Source organism: Mauremys reevesii, linkage group 4 (genome assembly GCF_016161935.1).
Source record: "Mauremys reevesii isolate NIE-2019 linkage group 4, ASM1616193v1, whole genome shotgun sequence".
NCBI classification, from domain to species: domain Eukaryota; kingdom Metazoa; phylum Chordata; order Testudines; family Geoemydidae; genus Mauremys; species Mauremys reevesii.
The window spans coordinates 71,734,163-71,756,168 of NC_052626.1; the positions used below are offsets into that span (position 1 = coordinate 71,734,163).

Here is a 22,006-nt window from a genome sequence, read left to right on the forward strand (position 1 = left end):
CTAGGATAAGAGAGAGAGATGAGAGGCAGCCAAACAGCAACGCAGGAGCTGGATGCTACAAGGTATGGATTGCCAGCACTGCTCTATGGCCATTCAAGCTTCATGCTGCATTGATCCCTCCAAAAGGGTCATAGCAGCGTGGCTGGCCACAAGCCGGAGGTAGAGGCTAATTTTTAAGAGAGCGCACTGTGACACTCTGCAACTCAAAGTAGCACCCTGGAACCCCCATATTCACCACTGTCATATAATTATGATATGCTTTGTACAAAGTATGCCTTGTGAGGTATCATTTTAAAATTCTTGATCTGTTGAACATTAATATCCTGTTGGCTTTTATGTGCTATCATTATATGTGAAGTTATGAAGAATTGCTATATGTGTTACTGAAATATACTGTGAGGTTGGGAGATGCCCACAGCCAACCTTTCAATTGCAACGAAGGAGCTGCCAGATGTGCTGAAGACCCATTAAAGGGAATCCATTCTCCCAATAACCATCCCAGAGACTTCTCAGAGAGAGCACATATGCAATGGAGACTGCTTGACCAATGGGGACTGCCTGATCCCCACATCACAAGCAAAGATCCTTCCAGCAAGCTGGAAGAAAATATAAAAGAAGGGACGTGACATCATCACTCTTTCCTCCCCCTCCCCCAACTCAACATCTAGAAGACAAAAACTTTGAACTGGGGAAGGGTGGTCTCAGCCTGTGTAATGAGGAACTGTAACCTGCTTGTGCCATCTTTCATGGTAAGATACTGCTTGATTCAAATCCTGCATAATTTGTAGAATTTAGATTGCAAATTTATTTTTATTTCTTAAGTAACCAACTTTGATCTCTATGCTTGCTACTTATAATCACTTCAAATCCCTATCTTTCTATAGTTAATAAATCTGTTTTATATTTTTCCTAAAACAGTGTGTTTTGGTTGAAGTGCTTGGGACATCTCAACTCAACTTACAAAGGCTAGTGTGTGCCCATTCTACATTGAGAGAGTGGCAAACTACTTAATGAACTTGCACTGCCAAACAGGGCCTTGAGCAGTGAAGACAGTACAGTTTTGGGGTGTAGAGCTGGAGGAAATTGGCTGGAGCCTCTCTATTAATGGTTCATGAGTGGCTAGGAGATCATTCAGTGTAACTCAGTTGGGTGTGTCCCTGCCTGTGGATTCTGTGTAAGTGCAGTATCTATCAGAGGTTTGTAGCTTGACATCAGCATCACAGTGTGAGAGGCAACCCAGGTTGGAGGGTTCAGGGGATCAGCAGTCCCACGGTTCAGAATGGACCCCTTCACGAGCACATTTAACAATTCTAGGATAGGTGAAGAGAAGATGTGAAGAGCAACTCACTGGCCCTCATCAAAGTGGAGTGAACTGAGCACTTGTAGCCATGGACAAGCGTTTGAGCTCTCAGGAGAGAGGAGGGGAGGGGAAAGCATGAGGGAATCAGAAAGCACAAAGCCCTTCCTTGATAAACTAATAACAGACCACTTCCGTTAGTGTGCTTGGTGCTGCACAGACCATAGAGAACAGACAAGGTCCTGATCCGAAGAGCTTGCAAGCTGAGAGACAAACAAAAAACAACAAAGCAGAGACACAGCTTTGGGGGCTGGAATAGAATCACCACTCAGAAGGGCTGCAGCTATTTATGTTTTATTAAATTCATGAATAGTTCTTCTCAAGTGGTCGATTAACATTGAGAGGCTTCATGTAGCTGTGTGTTTTGAGGCGGGATTTGAAAGAAAGGGGGGATACTTGTTGCAATAAGGGAGGAAGAACAATCCATGAGCAAAGGGCAGCATGGAAAAAAGCAAAGAGAGGAGCATGGCAAAAGGGAATATAGAAATCCAAGTGGACCAAAGGGAGTAGGATGAATCAGAGGCAAAGGCAGAGTGATGTTAAAAAAATGCTTGAAGATGAAGATGAAGAGTTCATGAAAGCCAATGAAGGGAATCTGAGGAAGCTGTGACACAGTCAGAGCAGCGAGGAAGAAGAATTACTTTAGCAGCAGCAGTGCTTTTTATAGACTGAAGAAACAAGGTGGGAGTCTTTGAGGTCAGAGAAACAGGTTGCAACAGCAAAGCAAGAGTTGACCAGAACATTTACAATGACCTTTAGTTAGCAACTGAATAGTGTCATGTTCCCCACCAACCTGTCATCAGTAGGTTCAGAATCTGTTTCCTTCTCTATGGGGACACTCAATGCCTCAGCCAGCTGGGAATTGCTATCATAGACACGGTAGTGGATTGGTTGAAGCTGGTGAGCATACCATTTTGGTTTGTCACCAATCAGGGCTGGGTCGAACATGTCTGCAAAGAAAACAGGAAAAAGGAGAGTTAAATTAACTTAGTTATTTGTATTATGGCAACAATGAGAGGTCCTGATTAAATGGGGCTTCATTGTGCTAGGCACTATAAAACCACATAGGAACAGAGAGTCCCTGTCCTGACAAGCTTACAGCATGCAGACAGACAAGACACAAACAGGTAAAACGAACAACAGAGAGAGGGTAACAATGACAATAATCCAACAGAAACTCACAACCAACTGGGACAAGGAGGTTTCAGTTCAAGACTCATTGCATGGACCCTTACTGGAAAAGACGGTCCCTTCCACAGCAATAGGCTCCATTGCTGGAACAGTGTGTTGTCTAGCCAACCTCTTTCCCAGCAGTGTCTCCATATTAGAAGCTTCTGCATTAGACAGGCTGAGTGGAAAGGCAGGACCAGGACTTACTGTTGTGGATCCTTTGAAAAGCATAATTAGTTGGGTTGAGTGACCACTCTCCGAAGTATTCCACTGCTTGTGTCCTAGACAGCTTGTCTGCGAAAGCTGTCTGCTTTGGCCTAGACGCAAGAAAAGAATTGGCCTGAAAGGCCACCACAGGCCGGGGGAAGAGTCGAAGGGTGCGGGTGTGCATCTGGAAACCATGCAAAACGTTTGGTGAGTTGAAGAATCTCACCATAGCAACCCTAAGAAGGAAATAGATGGTAATATGTCAGATGCAGACATGGAACCTCAAAGGGGAGGGGGACAGACAGGGCCTTTAAATGTTACACAAAAGGTAACATTTCCACCAGGAGTGTTTCCAAAAGGGAAGGGTGATACAAGATAGGAATGGGAACATGTGTGACTCCCACTGGGAAAAGGAATTCTCTCAAGAAACTGCTTTGGTTAAACTTTCCTTTCCCTTACAGCAAGTGCTTTGTATGCCCAACTCACACAAGGATTGTCAGCCCAACCAACTACACCTGGCAAAGAAGCCCCTTCATGGCTGATCATCCCTTATACCAGCCAGTAGAGTTGCTAATAAGAAGACAGGTTACTGGGGGTTACATTTCTTACAGTGAATATGACTGGTGGGAAGCAGCTAATACACAGGCACATGAATTAACCTGAACTCACACTGTTAAGCTGCTGAGACCTAGGAAGGGCAGCTGAGATAAGCTATGGGGAAATGCAGGAAATGAACACATCACTTTGATGTCTCAGTCATCATACAGTTTACTAATACACCCATATCTTCCTCCTTCTAACTGATAAGCCCCTAGCCTATAGCAGAAATTCTTATAATTAGTCCCTAAAAGCAAGATCTTGCACTTTGTCCTATTACATTTATGCTGAAATAAATTTGTTAGTCTCTAAGGTGCCACAAGTACTCCTGTTCTTTTTGCGGAGACAGACTAACACGGCTGCTACTCTGAAACCTGTCATCTGATTTCTATTACTTCACTACTTAAGGTCATCCAATATTCTGGTCCTCCACTGTAGTGATGATACCTTCCAGCTTTGTGTTATCAGCAAATTTTATTAGCACATTTCTACTTTTCGTGCCAAGGTCATTAATGAAAATGTTAAACAACATTGGTCCCAAAAGCCACCCCAAGGACCTCCACTAGTATCCTCCCTCCAGCCAGACAGTTCTCCTTTCACTACAACCTGTAGTTTTCTCTCTGTTAGCCAGTTCCTTACCCACCTCTCCAGCCACTAATAATTTCCCATGTGGCACCATGTCAAATGCTTTACTGAAGTCCAGATGTGTTAGTTCTACTGCATTTCTCTTATCTAAAAAATCAGTTATCTTAACAAAAGTAAGATATCATATTAGTCCGGCATGATCTACCTTTGGTAAACCCATGCTGCAACTGATCCTATTTTCCATTTACCTCCATCCCTTTAATTATTCTTTCCATCCAAATTTGTTCTAAAGCCTTGCATATTACTGAGGTCAGATTAACGGGTCTGAAGTTGCCTGGATCACTTTATTTCATTTTCTTAAATATAGATAGGACGTTTGCTATTCTGCTGCCATATCATACCACCCCCATCTCATAGATTTATTAAAAATCCGTGCTACCAGACTAGCAATTTCATGCTCATTCAACGTTCTGGGAGTGAGACTATCCAATCTCCTCATCTTGAGCCCTTCAAGTTTTGCTTCCCCTTTGGACATGGTAATTTCCATGTCTATAAATTCATTCTCATTAGCCATCCTGCCTTTGCTGCCATGTTCTGCATCATCATCAGTGAGCCCCTGACACAAACTTCATGGTAACCACTGCCTTGACATGTATATTTGAAGAGAATTTTTTTTTGTAGCTAACATTCAGTGTTTATCTGAAGGACAGAGATACAGACTGGCTTACAACATGGCACCCTCAGAAAGCCCTGCACTTCCTTCTCAAGTGCGAACCTATGGAGATTCAGCATATAGGTGCCTAGTCAGCTCACCTGGTGGCCACATCCACAGAGTCCACATCATTGCCATAGATCAGGGGGTTGAATTCCGTGGAAGGGGTGGACTGTAGACCATTCTGAGGTCTTCCCAAGAGCAGTGGGATCTCCTGTCCCTCATGGAACTTCTCTAGGTTAAGAATGGGCTGGGTATTCAGACTCATGCTGGCCAAGGCCTGAGAAGCAACAGGTCACATGCACAGTCAGCAAGAAATCATTATTCAGGCAAGAATATAAAGAGTAGAGCTGACTTGACCCCTGAGCAAACACAGCCTTTGTGCCAGGTTCTAGTGCACTCTCAGGAGCATGTCTACACCATTTTCTGCCCCCTACTCAGCCAAGAAAGAAATCTTTGTGTTGGGTTCCTGACCCTGCATTTGCTGGATTGCCCGTCAACCTCCTTACTGATGACACAGTCCTGGGAACAGCACACAGTGTCAGATTTCTGAATGGTTGATAAAAGTAAAAACAGATGCTTCCAATAGTCCAAAACCTGCCAGGTTCAGGGTGTGCAGCATTCTGGATCCCAGCAGCTTGCTGGAGATTTATTCCTATCTCCAGTAGTCAGAAATACACTCTTTAGAACCAATCAGCATCTTGGCTGTTAGCCATAATCCATAATCCCAGGACATAAACCTACAATTCTCAGTTTCTCACCTGGGTGAACTCTGGGCCTTTCTATAGAAATTGTGTTATCCCAAGCCCTGATAGAATCATCTTGAAAGTGCACTTGAAGCAATAAAGGTTTAACTTCCTAGTCTTACAACCAGATTGGTCTCAAATCTCCCCATTTCTCCTCCTGCTCCTTAAATTTCCTCCTCTAGCCTCCCTTTCAAAAGTCAATAAGTAAAGCACAGAAGAAGAATAAAAATCGTGGAAAGTTGAGAGGAAAAGAGTAAAATAAAGAACCTTGTTGTCAGGCGTGAGCAGCTGTTGCTGAGTGATTGCAGTCATGCTAACCAGACACTGGAGGCAAGATGGAAGATCACATGACAACATCAGCAGCCAATCAGAGCCAAGACGAACACATGACCACAGACAGATGGAGAAAAAAAAACTATTACTACCAAATATCACAGATGAGAAAGGAAATAAAAAGGACCACAAATCAGTGCAATTCCTGAAAGAAGCCAGCATGCTCCATCACCACTCATCTGCTCCCCACTAGACCCTCCTTCTTCCCAGAAAGGGATAACATTCCAGTCCCCAGGTTGTGAACAGAGATTTTTCCAATGAGACTTTAAAATCCAAGGACCTTGCTGCTCTGCACGGATATTAGTGACCAGATAGCATTCTATGTAAGGGTTAGGTGTTAAACTGAGTGTCGTTGGCCAAAGTTTTCCCTTTCCACATTGCTGTGTGCCAGTGGGTAGTTAGCGTTCTCCCTTCCCCAGCAGTGGTCAGGTATGCTCTGAGCTTAGTTGATTGCTTTGGAATCCTTGGACAGAAGTTGCCAAAGAAATATCACATTTTGTTCTACTAATATTCAACCTCTCCCCAGCGTTTGGGAGTTTTGCTGAACAGCCCTTAAACAGTAGGGAAAAAACAGGTTTTGGGGTAGTAAGTATAGTTTCCACTGTAGGATCATTTTCTGGTGAAAGCAGCAGGGCATCTGGGATCCTAAAAAAGGTTATACAAATTGTTCTACAGAGGCAGAAATAGCATCCCTCACCAACACACTTTATCTTTAGGTAGTGCATGCAGTGTACAGAGGGAGAAAAATAGAAATAAAGAGATAAAATCTGCTTGACAGGATCAGCCAACCCTGTCCCAGGCTGATTAATGGCTTAACAGGACCTGAGAGGAGGCATTGGAACCATATGGAAAGAGGGAAAAGTTTATTTGAGAGAGACAGAGAGAGAGGAGTCGTCAAGTCCAAGTCCAAAGGCCACATTGTGTGCGCCAAGGAGAGGCCTGGAGCTTTTACGCAGGCGAAAACAAGATGTGGGGTACTAACTAGACCCCAAACTGCAGCAAGAGATAGAGACTGGCTGCAAAACCCTAAAGCATATCTCAAGGGTCCCTCTGCTGGCCAAGTATACTCACTGAAGCTGTAAAGTTCCCAGGGATTTCTCTTTTTTTCCCCCCACCCACTCACTCCTCCAAAGGAGAGGAGAAGTGAGCCGTTTCTGAAAAAACTCTGTCTAGGGCTACTGCAAAGAAAAACCAGCAGGGCACAGTTTCGGAGCACAGGTCAACTGGCTTGGGTTCAAGGCTAAAAATAACAGTGTAGATATTCCTATTCAGGCTAGAGCCAGGAGTCTGAAACCCAGAGAGGTGGGAGGATCAGAGTCCTGCACTTAGGATGGAAGAATCCCATGCACTGCTACAGACTAGGGACCGAATGGCTGGGCAGCAGTTCTGCAGAAAAGGACCTAGGGGTTACGGTGGACGAAAAGCTGAATATGAGTCAACAGTGTGCCCTTGTTGCCAAGAAGGCTAATGGCATTTTGGGTTGTATAAGTAGGGGCATTTCCAGCAGATTGAGGGATGTGATCATTCCCCTCTATTCAGCATTGGTGAGGCCTCATTTGGAGTACTGTGTCCAGTTTTGGGCCCCACATTACAAGAAGGATGTGGATAAATTGGAGAAAGTCCTGCGGAGGGCAACAAAAATGATTAGGGGGCTGGAGCACATGACTTATGAGGAGAGGCTGAGGGAACTGGGATTGTTTAGTCTGCAGAAGAGAAGAATGAGGGGGGATTTGATAGCTGCTTTCAACTACCTGAAAGGGGGTTCCAAAGAGGATGGATCTAGACTGTTCTCAGTGGTAGAAGATGACAGAACAAGGAGTAATGGTCTCAAGTTGCAGAGGGGGAGGTTTAGGTTGGACATTAGGAAAAACTTTTTCACTAGTAGGGTGGTGAAGAACTGGAATGGGTTACCTAGGGAGGTGGTGGAATCTCCTTCCTTAGAGGTTTTTAAGGTCAGGCTTGACAAAGCCCTGGCTGGGATGATTTAGTTGGGTTTGGTCCTGCTTTGAGCAGGGGGTTGGACTAGATGACCTCCTTGAGGTCCCTTCCAACCCTGAGATTCTATGATTCTATGATCTGGGATCCTAGGCTCCAGCCCAAGTGGGAACACCTACATTGCTATTTTTAGTCTGGCAGTCCAAGCCCCTTGAGGTCAGTCAACTGACTAGGGTTCTGAGACTCAGTGCTGAGGGTTTTTCTTTGCAGTGTACACACCCCCTTAAGCAATTGTTATTACATCAGAACATTAGAATGACCATACTGGGTCAGACCAATGGTCCATTTAGCCCAGTATCCTCTCTTCCAATAGAGGCCAGTAACAGATGCTTCAAAGGGAATGAACAGAGCAGGGCAAGGATCAAGTGATCTATCCCATCCTTCAGTCCCAGAATCTGATAGTCAGAGACCTAGGGACACCCAGAGCACGGGGTTATATCCCTTACTATCCTGCTAATAGCCATTCGTGGACCTATCCTCCATGAACTCACCTAACTCTTTTTTTCATCCAGTGATAGTTTTGACCTTCACAATAACCCCTGGCACCAAGCTCCAAGGTTGACGACTTCATTGTGTGAAGAAGTACTGACTTTTCTTTGTTTTAAACCTGCTGCCTATTAATTTCACTGGCTGACACCCTGGTTTTTGTGTTATGTGAAGAAGTAAATAACACTTCCTTATTCACTTTCTCGACACCATTCATGATTTTATAGACCTCTATCATATCCCCCCTCAATCATCTCTTTTCCAAGATGAACAGTCCCAGTCTTTTTAACCTCTCCTCAGATGGAAGCTGTTCCATATCCTTCATCATTTTTGTTGCCCTTCTCTGTACCTTTTCCATTTCTAATATAACTTTTTTGAGATAGGGTGACCAGAACTGCACACAGTATCACAAGTGTGGGCGTACCAGTTACACAGTGACATGATATTTTCTGTCTCATATATTCATTCCTTTCCTAATGCTTCCTAACATTGTTAGCTTTTTTGACTGCTGCTACACATTGAATGGGTGTTTTCAGAGAACTATCCACAATAATGCCAATATCTCTTTCTCGAGTAGTAACTGCGAATTTAGAGCCCATCATTTTGCACATATAGTTGGGATGTTTTCCAATGTGCATTTATCAATACTGAATTTCATCTGCCATTTTGTTGCCCAGTCATCCAGTGTTGTGAGATCCCTTTTTAACTCTGCACAGCCTGCCTTGCACTTAAACTATTTGATTAGTTTTATATCATCTGCAAACTTTGCCACTTCATCATTTACCCCTTTTTCCAGCTCATGTATGAATATGATGAACAGCGCTGGCCCCAGTACACATCACTGGGGGACACTATTTACATCTCCGTTCTGAAAACTGACCATTTATTTCTACCATTTGTTTCTTGTCTTTTAACCAGTTACTGATCTGTGAGAGGACCTTCCCTCTTATCCCATGACTGCTTATTGTGCTTAAGAGCCTTTGGTAAGGGACCTTGTCAAAGGCTTTCTGAATGTCCCAGTACATTCTATCCACTGGAAAACCTTTGTCCACATCTGTTGACTCCGTCAAAGAATTCTAATAGATTGGTGAGGAATGATTTCCCTTTACAAAAGGCCTATTGACTCTTCCCCAACAAATCATGTTCATCTGGGTCTCTAATAATTCTGTTCTGTACTTCAACCAATTTGCCCGGTACTGAAGTTACCCTGTCCTGTAAGTGCCAGGGTAGTCTCTGGAGCCTATTTTAAAAAATGGTGTCACATTAGCTATCCTCCAGTCGTCTGGTACAGAATCTGATTTAAGTGATAAACTGCTGAACTTGAATTAATATGCAAACTAGATACTATTAACTGTGGGTTAAACAAAGACTGGGAATGGTTGGGTCATTACACCAATTGAATCTATTTCCCTATGTTAAGTTCTCCTCACACCTTCTATGGGCCATCTTAATTATCACTTCAAAAAGGTTTTTTCCTCCTGCTAACGATAGCTCATCTCAATTGATTAGACTCTGCCTGTTGGTATGCATACTTCCACCTTTTCATGTTCTCTGTATGTATAAATATCCCCTGTCTGTGTGTTCCATTCTATGCATCCGAAGAAGTGAGCTGTAGCTCACGAAAGCTCATGCTTAAATAAATGTGTTAGTCTTTAAGGTGCCACAAGTACTCCTGTTTTTTTTGCGGATACAGACTAACACGGCTGCTACTCTGAAACATATCACAGTTAGTAGCTCTACAATTTCACATTTGAGTTCCTTCAGAACTCTTGGGTGAATACCATCTGGTCCTGGTGAGAGCAAATAAAACAATTGAAGAAGATAAAGACCTCTGGGGAGATTTACAGGGAGCTCTGCAAACAAGAGAATAGCCTCAGGTTTTGGTCAGTCTGGAAGGAGCACTGTTTGGGAAGGAAACACATGGCCTATGGGTCTCAAGGAAGTAGGTCCTTGCAACTTTGTTACTCAGCTGCCCATGCTGACAGAGTCCACTGCCACACTCAGAGCAGGAGGCGTCCCCAGGCCAGGTGGTTAGCTGACTGAGAGGCAGTTGACTGAACAAGAGGGATCTTCTTGTGCTCTGCTTTCTCTACCCGAAGTCAGTCTCAAGTGTCTGGCACCATGGTATCCAAGTGTCAAATGGCCCCTAATAGAATGTGCTATGCTAGACCCACTGATCTGCACAGCTGCCCTCTTACATATATCAACACCTGCTGAGTTGAGGCACTGTAGCTAGTCTGATGCCCATTCCTCACCAGACCCCTGGAGTGGCCACTTACCTGTTTCAGATGTTTTTTAAGCTCTAATGCCTCTGGTTCTGGTAGGACTGGCAAAGATTCTGCGTTTGTGGGAACAATCACCTGGAATTAAACAGCAAAACAATTCTCAATAGTAGCCACCCCCAGGATGGAGTCCTGTGCTTTATGAGACATGATAGGGACCAAAGAACAAAGGCTGCAGAAGACTTAGGCCTGCTCTACACTGTGTGTGTGTGGGGGGGGGGAGGAAATCGACCTAAGATACGCAACTTCAGCTACGAGAATAGCATAGGTGAAGTCGATGTATCTTAGGTCGACTTACCTCACGTCCTCACAACGCGGGGTCAACTGCCACCGCTCCCCCATCGACTCCACTTCTGCCTCTCGCCACTATCGCGTCTATCCCCAATAGATAGCCCACTACCCACTGATCTGATGGGTAGTGTAGACATACCCTTAGATAGGATCAGTACTTAGATTTTCACTCCCTTGGGATTAGGGAGGAGTTACTTTACCCTTCACAAAAAAAATTCAAACTTTTCTTAACACACTCAACGTTCAGACTCCAGTTTATTAGAGGATGTTACATGCGGGATGTTAAGCAACATTGCTGATACCACAATGTAGAGTTGCTTATAAGGTCCTCTTTGAATTATCACACCAAATGCTGCAGGAAGACCTTACCAGATCTAATTTCCTCTCTCCTCCAAAGGCTGTAAAAAAATAGGGTCCTGACTGCCAAGCAGAAATTGTGGTTTTATAACTCCTGTGAGGGTTTATTCTCCCTGTGCAGTTTCTCACAGGGCAGGCAGACTGACTGCTTTAAATTTGCCCTAACTGCTACATTATTTCTATTATAATGATTTAAGAAAAAAAGTAATTCCATTCAAAAGTCATTTTCAGCTGAAATAGTAGGAGGGGTGTGGGAAAGGGGACCTCAAGACAGGGCCTAGAAAGCCACGCAGTAAAAGCATTGGGGCAGCAGAAAGCGATGTCACTGCAGTCATGTGTGCACTTGGGCATGTACACTGCATTTCTCAAATCCATCATGGGCATTGGGGTTTCCACTAAACTGTCCCCTCTCATCAAAACCAAAGGCTCCTGAGCATGGATCACTTACCTTATTGGTGTCCAGGTCAACAAGCCACACATCATCAGGCATTTTAAAGTCTAGTTTGTAAAGGAAGAAGCTGGCTGGGACCCCAATGATGTAAGGTGTGGGGGCCAATAGTAACTAGAGGACAAAAGGAAAGAATAAGGGAAAGATCTGTATTGGTAATGCTCACACCTTGCTTCCTAAATACATGGTCTACAATCCAGTTACAAGAGAAGGGACAACACAAAAAGTACCAGCCAGTTATCACAGCAGGCATCCATCCCACAGCTCTCATACAGAGTTCAGTGGAGGGACAAAGAGGACAAAACTCAAAGGTCCTGGAGAAGAAGGAATGCAATTTTTCCAGCAACCATCCAGAATGGACACACTTTCCTTTGGTGAAGTAGCCAGCCTCTTGGGAAGGGAAAATTGTTTAGAAGAAACCCAACAGCTTGCTGCTCTACTCATGGGCCCAGTCAGGGGCGCCCCTAGGTATTTTGCCGCCCCAAGCACTGCAGGCAGGCTGCCTCCGGCGGCTTGCCTGCGGGAGGTCCGCTGAAGCCGTGGGACCAGCGGACCCTCGCAGGCACACCGCCGAAGGCAGACTGCCTGCCGCCCTCGCGGAGACCGGCAGAGTGCCCCCCGCGGCTTGCTGCCCTGGGCACACGCTTGGCATGCTGGTGCCTGGAGCCACCCCTGGGCCCAGTGGGGAGAAAGTTCACAGCAGAGCCCAAGCTAGACAGGGAACAACTCACAGACACAGACAGACACAGCACAAATGCAGAGTCTGAATGTATTTTGTACTGATTGAAGGTGCTGATTCCACTGCTCTGGGAATAAAGCCATTTTTTAAAAAACTAGTTCAATTTCAAGCTGATGGTGTTGCTAAGGCAGCACAGGCAATAAAGAAAAAGTATTTTAAAGTCTACACTGAAAAACTATGAAGCAATATAGGAAGTTGTTCCTGACAGCAGGAGCTGCAGAGAAGGCAGCTCTCACACCTACACTGACCAGATTGCATGAAGGGATCAAAATAATATCGGGTTGCTATTGACTTGTAGTAGATTGAGACCAACCACTTGGAGATGGGGCCTTTTAGTCCGTAAAATATCAGGTCAGCCCACACTAGACTGAGTTCTTACAGCAGAAGAATGCAGGACAGAACTGAAGTTGCAGCTGATGAGATAATGTAACGTACCTGTTCTGCAGAAGCCATGCAGGTGGGGAGCAGTGGGATCACTGGGAACATGTACTCTAGTGGATAGATCATAGCCACAAATGCCATCACGGACATAGAGAGAGCATTATAGTCTCGAGACTGCAGCACCACCTGTGGCCAAGAAAACTCATGTTAGCACCATATCCATCATTCATCCAGGCCAGGGATTCCCACAAAGGAGCTCAGGTTCCAAAGTAAACCTCTCCCTTTCCTGATGCTTCCACAGGGCTACGTGAGACCTTGCTCTGCCTCCATGTGACTTGGCTGTTATTAGATGGGCTGACCCTGCATCAGCAAAAGTCTTTCCACAAACAAACCTCTGAACACTCTGCACAAAAAGCAAGACCCTCCCAGATTGGAACCTCAAGTGGGGCCTCCCACATGCAAACTGTTCCTAGAACTGCAGAGGGACATCAGTCCTATTCACCAACATTGTTAGATTTCTAATTAGCTTTGTACTGGTTAGTAGCCATAGACCGACCAACTGACCAACCAAAACAAAAACAAACATCTTCTCCTTCTCACCTTGTGCTCCAGAAGGATGCAGGACAGCACCTGCAAACAGGCATCCACTCCCAAAAGTTCCAAGGGAAGATGCAAGGGGAAATCCACCAGCGTGAAGCGAGATGGGTCAGGAAGAGCAAAAGTCAAGGCAGGTTGCAAATCATGTGGTAAGACTTCCACATCCACTCGCTTCTGGCCTGCAACAGGTACAGGTGAGCGGAGCAGGCGATAAATCCAGGCCTCTATCTCACGCAGGTCATGTAGCAATGCACTGGATTTCTCTTCCACTAGGAGAGCACCTGTGAAAATCCTCCACATGGTATCTCTGTGTGGGGAGAATGACATGGTTAACACAGTCCCATAGAGACATTCTGCAGCTGCTCCACTCAGAATTTTGCCAGGCACCTCCATGGAAGGCCAGATTACCCAAAGACTACAAGGCAGCAGAAAACAGTGTAACATAGTCCTCGCTGTCCAGCCAGGGAAGAGGAAGGATTAGTGTTTAAATTACTCTGTTAAAGCAAAGTCACTAGGAACATAAATCTTGCTGTGGTGAGAACAGTCACAGCTATACCACCTTGGGCTAGGGTCTCATCAGATCTCATTAGCTAAACAGGGTCCAGATCTCCCAAGAAACCCCAGAACAGGATTCAGTCGGTGGCACTCCCCATGAGACTTCAATGAATCAATGTTCCAGCATGGTGTTATAAAACTCTGTGCTGCTAGGGGCAACGAAACCGGAGCCTGAACAGTTAAAAATCCCAATGCATTTTTCAGACGAATTTGAGGATCCTGGCGTCTGGCCCAAATTCCAATTCAGGTAATTACATTGAGCTTCATTACATTTCTCCAGCAGTTTTCACTTAATATTTTTTTTTCCTACTTCCTGACCTAAACTGTTGAGCAATGTTGCCGTGACCTGTAAAACAGCTCAAGGGTCCCATTTCATTGACAGAAATACAGATTCCTCTAGCTAGTCTGTGAAGTTCCTTAGCATTTTAGGGAAATGGATGGCCTGTAAGGAGAATAATCTCATCCTCAAACCCATCTGCAATATTCTAATCTGGCAAAGTGATTAAGCATCATTTCCCACTTGGAGAGCTGAAGGTCTCTCCCCTTTAGCTAATGTACGCAGATCCCACTGAAGTGATACAGCCTCATGTTAGAGGTAGGGCCAGGTAACTATTCCATCACACATGTTTATTATTTAGGGATCTAGTCCCACAGGAAGTTGGCTCCCGAGGACCCACCCAGAAAGACAAATAAAGAAGAGATGGGAGATCAAATAGCAGACAGAATTTTGAATTTAAGAGTACTCTGGTGGGTAGAATACCACAGCTTTGGTTTTAGGAACAATTTTATTTATTTATTTTTTACTCTCCAGCCATTCCCAGCACACAGGACATCAGATTTCTCCCTTACCACACTCACTGTCCCAGAGTGTGGGGCAAGCAGCTTTCTCCCATGCAGCCTTCACTTCAAAACCCTCTTTTCGTCCTGTCTAGGGTCTCAAAGTCCTATGATAATGAAAGCCTGCAGTTTAAACTTCCCTGATGCTGTACACTCAGCTTTACAGCCCATGCCCCTGGCCATTACCTACATTCATAGATTCTAATGTCAGAAGGGACCATTGTGACCATCTAGCCTGACTTCCTGCACAACGCAGGCCATAGAACTTCCTCAAAATAATTCCTAGAGCAGAGCTTTTAGAAAAACACCCAGTCTTAACTTAAATGTTGTCAGCGATGAAGAATCCACCACAAACCTTAGTAAATTGTTTCACTGATTGATTAATCTCACTGTTAAAAATTTACACCTTATTTGCAGTCTGAATAGGTCTAGCTTCAACTTCCAGCCACTGGTCATGTTTTACCTTCTCTGCTAGACTGAAGAACCAATTATCAAATATTTGTTCCCCATACACTCCCCTTCACTTCCTGCCCATCCCCTCTACCACCCCCCACTTTCCCTTAGCTGTTGCTCAGCTTCTCTTAACTCCTGAATGGCCATTTCCTACCACCAAGGAACCTTCCAGCTTGCACACTCCATCTGGCCAGCACCAGAAATTATTTCTCTCTCTCTAAAGTGCAGTTATAATCAGAGAAGTAACTGAAATTGATATGAGATTCCAGCTTTATTCTGTCTCAGTGTCTATCAGAGCTCATTTTACAACTCAGCTAAAGCCAGAGAGCCACAAATTTCCATCTGAAAATCCAACTAATTTTGTTCTGCCTCTGATGTTGGCACCAAGAATGATTCTGACACCAGAATTTGGCTGGCAAATCCACTGACGATGCATGGGGTAGAATAAAATCCATTTTACTCTCTCATGGTAGTATGGCACCTGAGGAGATTTAAGGTGTAACATTATTTCTAGCAGATCATTGCCATGACGGCAGGGATAGCTTCTTCTACCCAGACCCACCAAGTCAGGCCTGGGACCACTAGCAAGGTATTTATTGAATCAGAAATTAGAGAAAAGACTATAACCCAGCATATGTGTCTGACATCAGGGCAGGATTGTTTCCTATTGTATATGTTCTACCTTTTGCAGCGAACACAATAATCCAGGTGCAGTCACACTATTGCTGTAGAAAGAGGTACTATGCCTTCCGAGCTCCATGGTGAAATATACTTTTGTATATGCATCCCATATAACTCGGATTTTTGGCTACCAGTTCACATTTTAAGTTCATGTTTCATTTATCACAACAAACCACCGGTTGGTCTCTCTCAGCTATTCCTGCTGCTGAGGTTTCTTCCTTCCCATTTAGCGTTTATTTCAGATTATTTTTCCTCAAATGCATTAGCTACATTTTTCCCAATTTGAAATTCTTTGCATAATTTTCTTCTTATGATTCTAATTTCTGTCTCTGTACCTCCATGGTCAAAATTATATCAGTCATAGTATGCATCACCATGGCACTCAGATGCCATAGAGATGACTACGGTATCAATGTCTAGATTTAGAAAGGATAGATCAGATTTAGATAGAGTTATTAGCAGGGTACTGCCTCTGTTTCATGTAGGTGCACTACTGTTTAAAATAAAATCCAGTTATTGAATTAGACAACTATGAATTTTTACAAAAATTATCACGGATCCCTCCCTCTTGCAAAGCTGAATTAGAACAGAAACATCTCAGTACAGACAAACAGTAACCACCTCCGCTACTCCTGCAAACACATACATACAGATCATTTAGAGCAGAGACTGAAGCAGAGATCTGCAGCCCTTGGAGAGTAAGAGAAAAGGCCTTTCTCACCCACCCCACATACCTCTGCACCCCTCGAGGGATCCCCAGCTTCTTGCCCAGCAGCCTCTCACTGCAGCAGTCCACTAGCCTCTTCAGGATGTATAAACACTCACGGAAGCTGGAGAAGAAGGGGTAATGACTAATGATGCACAGGGAAGTCAGGGTGCTGTTCCGGGAGTGATGGTTGCCTCTGGCCACGCGCTTACTGCGTGGTGACCGGTTCACATCTGGAGTGGACTCTGTGCTTGGTGTGTGTAGTGAAGAGCCACTCTCTGAACTCTCATTGCCCACCTCCTCTTGGGCACCAGAAGCATCCCCAGTTTTGGGGGGTTTTTGTCCATCCCGAACTCGATGCCCACCAGTGCCTTCTGCTTTCTCTTTGGGCACTCGCTTCTGGAAGGAGCGGTAGAAGTTGACACAGATCCCATAGCGAATGACGCCCGAATCCTTGTCTGTGAGTGTGAAGACAAAGGAGGTGTCATCTCGCAGACTCATGCGTTTTTGCCGTACACTCAGGCATCCCTCCGGCTGACAGAAGAACACCACATCGGGAGGCAAAGGGAAATCTGAATGGTCTTCCAGAGGGTAACGTCGGAGCAGCTCAGGGGTCTGGGCCACACTATCGCTGCTTGGCTGCCTATAAAGAACACAATCACACAATTACCCAGCTGGCCAATTCCAACATAAATCTTGGCCACCCCACATGCAACCTGTCTAGTCCATATGGAACCAGCTTCAACCTTTGCCTCCTCCCCAATACCTAAAGTGAGCACAGCTTCTCAGTTAGTAGACATACGAGGCGGCCCAGGACCACAGGGGAAGGAAGGCATGGGGGACCAGAATCATCACAGGAAAGGAAAGGAATGGTCTATAGTGTCAACACTGAGGTGCAAGGGGGAGCAGACATCCCTGAGTGTTAGTAAGAGGAAGAGATCCATGGGTGGGAGAGCATCCTCTTGAGAAGGGAAGTTTCCCTGATTTTGATTTATAAAATGCAACCAACTACATATATCTCTGGGTGACACTTAGCCAGAGAAGACACTGATTTTTTTCTCCTTCAGACTTGGCCCTGCGAGCATAAACTCAGCCAGCTTGGTCCAAATGCAGGTGGTTTTTACCTGAGAAATATATGGAAAATTCAACAAGAAAAACTGGAATCAGATCCCAACCAGTGGCAACAGGAATTTACCAAACTGTCAGTCCCCAGAAGCAGCTGTGTAGAACAGGACAAGGCACCTTCACCACAGCAATGGCGAATTGCTTTAAACTGACTCTAAACTGAGTGAGACTCCCCATCACAGTCGTGCTAACCTATGTCCCACGTGTTCCACCTGCCACAGGTCACCTACAAATCACTGTGACCTATGAGGACGACATACTGTGAGAGAAAGTTTAGGAGCCTCAAATTATCATGATAGCCTACCAGGGCATGCAAAGTGGGCCCTGGCTGCAGAGGAGAACTCAGACAGAGACTGGCCCAACAGCTCCCATGGGGGGAGAAAACCACTCTCTTGAGAGCATGACTAAGGAGCTGCTGTGGCAGAAACATAATAAAATCATGCCTAATGGAACTCTTTTAATTGACATATAATGTATAAACTTTAATAAAACTGCAATGGAAGTGTACTAGACCCACAAACTAAAGGGTATATAGAAAACAAAACGAGGGAACAACATTTAAAATTCTCCTAACAATAAAGGGAAACAGTGAGAAAGCAAACACTGTTAGTTTTCCTTTAAAGATAAAAGTACATTATAAGCACTTTGTTCATGTGCAAGGCCAACCTAACAAATGATCCTAATGTACACAGAAAAAATAACTTTTGTTCCCTTATTAGATAAAGCACAGTACAATATTTTTACTTAGATAAATCTTAAAGGACACAGGTGAAATCCTGGCTCCACTAAAACCAATGGCAAAATTCCCATTTACTTCAATGGAGTCAGGATTTCATCCTGTAAATTTTAAAAGATAAGTTTTTGTAAACAGAGATGTATTTTTCTGTGTTTAAAATTTTAAAGTGGAATTTACACTTTATAGTCTCCAAACTGCAAAAACTGGTTAACATATAAATGTTTAATAAAGTAATTCCCATACTGTTCTCCCACAGACCCACTGGTGGCCTATAGAGAGCTCTCTGGTCAGAGAGTGCTGTTTCTTCCTTGTTTCCAGTTAATAAAAAGTTTATTAAAAGAAACTAATATATATTAAATATTTTCTCCTCCTCTCTCAATAAACAGTGAGACACCTATATCTGGAGAGGACTGATATTTCTTACAGAGAAGTCAAGAAATAAAATTAAGTGCAGTTGACAAATTACTCTGGCCACATACTTCTTTCTAAAATAAGTCCAGCTGGCCTTGTAAGCCAATAAAAATCATCTACCACCAATAACAAATAAGTTATTTCCCTGTTTAGTCAACATAAACTTTTAGTTTTGTCAAGGTCTTCTCATGAAAAGGAAAGATGGTGGGACACGCTATAACACGTTTAAGTCATTCGCATTTGGAAATGGAAGTTTAATCCATTTAGGAATACACCCATAAATGAAGCATTGTAAAAAGATGCAGGAAATAGCTACTGAATAAATAAAAAAGTTCTAAATAAGCCTTTATCAGCAACAAATGCTACTTGTGTATTTGACAAATACGATAAGAATCAATTCTGTATTTGATAAGCACTCAGTATTAATTGACTATTGAATGAGTATGTTAACCCTTGTATTTTATTGGTAGTTAATAAAAAACATTTTAAAAGTCATTTTTGATTCTTTATATAAGGATAGAGAGAGAGCAGCCCAAGAACTTACATAAATTAGTATTAGTGAAAGGACTAAACACTAGAATCGCAACACCAGCTGATTTGGTTTTGTTATGGATAATTAATAATTTCTGGGGTTTCTGCATAATAAATCTCTTTTTCAAGGGAAAGATAGAGATCTAGCCTATATTAATAATTTTCTCATAGGATACATTTCAAAATTGCATATTCTACGCATTGTAGTGTTCTATATATATTCTGAACAGTATTTGCTTGGCACTTGAGAGTACAGCTAGGGGGTGCCAAGTCTACAGTCCCCTCCCACCACTAGCAAAACCATAGCTGGGAGGCTATGAGGTTACCTGGCCCCAACGATCACAAGGTAGTCAAGTAACTGGGGGCAGATCTTCTTCTGCAACATTGTCCCGTCCCCTTCACTAGGTCATCTCAGTGAATCTCTTGATCATTGAGCCAGCAGCCAGTCAGCCGCTGCAGCTGCCTCAGGGAAGAGAATCCACATAGAAACGTCTGTCAAGTTCAACCTGAAACCAAGAGAGAAGATAGGGTCAGTGTCATATGCACCAACAGCAGAGTTTTGTGTGAGGGCCTGAGGCATGATCTTAGGGAGTAGTGCTTTGGAAAAAAGTAGGAGGGTGGATCATGGATGGACAACAGAGCTTTGTGCCACATTCCCTTGGAAAGCTAAGCATCCCAATCCTCCTCAAGGGCCTGATTCCTGTTCCCACTGAAAGCAATGGGACTTTTTTCATGGATCCAGCCTCTCACATGCCGCGGTTTCATAGCAACAGAAACAGGAACAGCTGACACACTTATACAAAACTCTGGTCCCATGCCACCCTTTCCCCATAGATCCCACTTTTATGTATAGTCTTGACCATCCACAGATCCTGTTCCAAGTGCATGAAGCCATGGCATTTATTTGCTTCTCCTGTGTCCTTTCTGAATTACCCAGACTGATGTGCACTGTCCAGCCAGTACTTTAGACTCCAAACACTCCCTCACTTAGCAGAAAGATTTAAAGTGAATTTCAGGGTTGCACACTAGAGACCGTGCTAGGGCTAAACACCCAGCAGGACCCATCCTCTCATCACAGCAGCAGGATTCAGAACCACCCAATGGATTTTATTTATGCCACAACGTAAATTTAAGTATGAGCTCCGAGACAAACAGCAGGAAAAACAGCTAAAGGGAGTATTTATGCTGGGAGGCGAGTGAAACATTGTTGAAGCTGGTGGGCATGACAGCCGCTCTTCGTTCAGGATAAACGTAAAAAGCAATTATGCTCCTTTACGGAACAGAGAGCAGAAACCAATAGGAGCCACTACCCAAAACACAGGTTGCCTACAAGGCTGGAGTTGAAACATAGTATTTGAGGGTTTTTTCCTAGAGTATGAGTGTAAAAGCAGGGAGCTGTTACTGTTTAAGGGAGTTTTGTGTATGTGTGGAGAGAAGCAGCTGAAAAACCCCTAAAGCTCACAGATAAGACATCAAGGAAGCCCCAGACAAAACCAGAGAAGCACTTGTAGCATGTCATGCTGGGGAAAACCTGAGAGAGAGAGAGAGAGTGCTTTTGGGTAGTGTGCTCACTGGAAAAATGCTTGGAAACAGGAACAAAAACTGCCTCCTGATGTTTTATTCCTATTGTGTTCAGGGAAACAGGACATTTTTGTCTATTCTTTATAAATAAACAGAAGTGATTCAAAGAAATATCAGATTCCTAGTGGAAGCAGCCCATGAAACTCTGAATTTTGACTAACTGTTCAGGTCAAAATGGGTAACAATAGGAAAAATCCTCTTAGGTCTCATCCTCTGAGATCCCAATGCTACATGTAGGCCAGGGCAGGACCGTTCCCTACAGTATCTTCTCCATAGCTCTGTCCAGTCATAAGAGTCCCAAGCAATGGGGTTCCCACCACTTCCTCTGTAAGCCTATCTCACACCTTAATGTATCTTGCAGTAAAAAAAGAGTTTCCTGGTGTTCAAACTCTATTCTCTTTTGCTTTATTCTCTCCCATTACTCTTATTTATCTCCCCCACTCTCACACACACACACAATTCAAGCCTCTTCCTCCACTAATTTTATCATTCAGTCAAAGAAAAATCTGTCTGGCACACCTTGTTATTTATAAATTATCAGTGCTATTTGTCACCAATCCCAGAGCACCTGGGATTCTATGGCCGTAGAATTCACCTAGTGTTGTAGAACTGTGCTCCAAAAATCTGAGCTTTCATATATAAAATATATTCCTAGACCTCATGATTTCGATGAAAACCTCAAAAAAAGTGAGTGAAGTGTAAATAATATAACGCTATCTGAGTTTGAAGACAGCCTGAAACCATTGCTCTGAAAGGTGCGAACTGTCTTATTTGAGTTGTTAACTCAAACCTAAACAATCTGCAGCATTATGAAAATTGAAAAATATAGATACATAAAAAAAACCCTAAGTTTAATAGTGCCATGATGGCAGAGAATATCAACCTTGGGAAATGTGACATAGGCAGATTTAGATTTAAGCACTGTGTAGAATTTTGTGACTGCCTCAGAGTTTCTATACAGGCGTGTCTCATCTTATGCTGGGGTTACGTTCTGCTGTCAGCACATAAAGCGAAAATCGCGTAGAGTCAAAATTACATTGAGTATAATGGCAGGCGGAATCGCCCACACTACAGGTACAGTATTAAATTGTTATTTTTCTCTCTTTT

General features: G+C 43.8%; 1 protein-coding gene across 22 annotated transcripts in view; it reads right to left on the reverse strand.

Moving 5' to 3' along the window:
* Window positions 1-22,006, reverse strand: part of MADD (MAP kinase activating death domain) — a 117,532-nt gene that overhangs the window by 78,051 nt on the left and 17,475 nt on the right. For 16 of the 22 annotated variants that reach the window (XM_039535112.1, XM_039535104.1, XM_039535108.1 and 13 more), the window contains 10 exons: window positions 19,645-19,824; window positions 16,544-17,158; window positions 13,287-13,590; window positions 12,741-12,872; window positions 11,567-11,680; window positions 10,468-10,548; window positions 5,642-5,698; window positions 4,730-4,908; window positions 2,735-2,970; window positions 2,151-2,307 (listed from right to left, as the gene is read on the reverse strand). In XM_039535112.1, the coding sequence (XP_039391046.1) occupies window positions 2,151-2,307; window positions 2,735-2,970; window positions 4,730-4,908; window positions 5,642-5,698; window positions 10,468-10,548; window positions 11,567-11,680; window positions 12,741-12,872; window positions 13,287-13,590; window positions 16,544-17,158; window positions 19,645-19,703 (1,934 nt within the window). In that variant the 5' untranslated portion in view covers window positions 19,704-19,824. The remainder of the gene's footprint in view (window positions 1-2,150; window positions 2,308-2,734; window positions 2,971-4,729; window positions 4,909-5,641; window positions 5,699-10,467; window positions 10,549-11,566; window positions 11,681-12,740; window positions 12,873-13,286; window positions 13,591-16,543; window positions 17,159-19,644; window positions 19,825-22,006) is intronic. The other 6 variants (XM_039535124.1, XM_039535122.1, XM_039535120.1 and 3 more) reach the window with 1 other exon arrangement.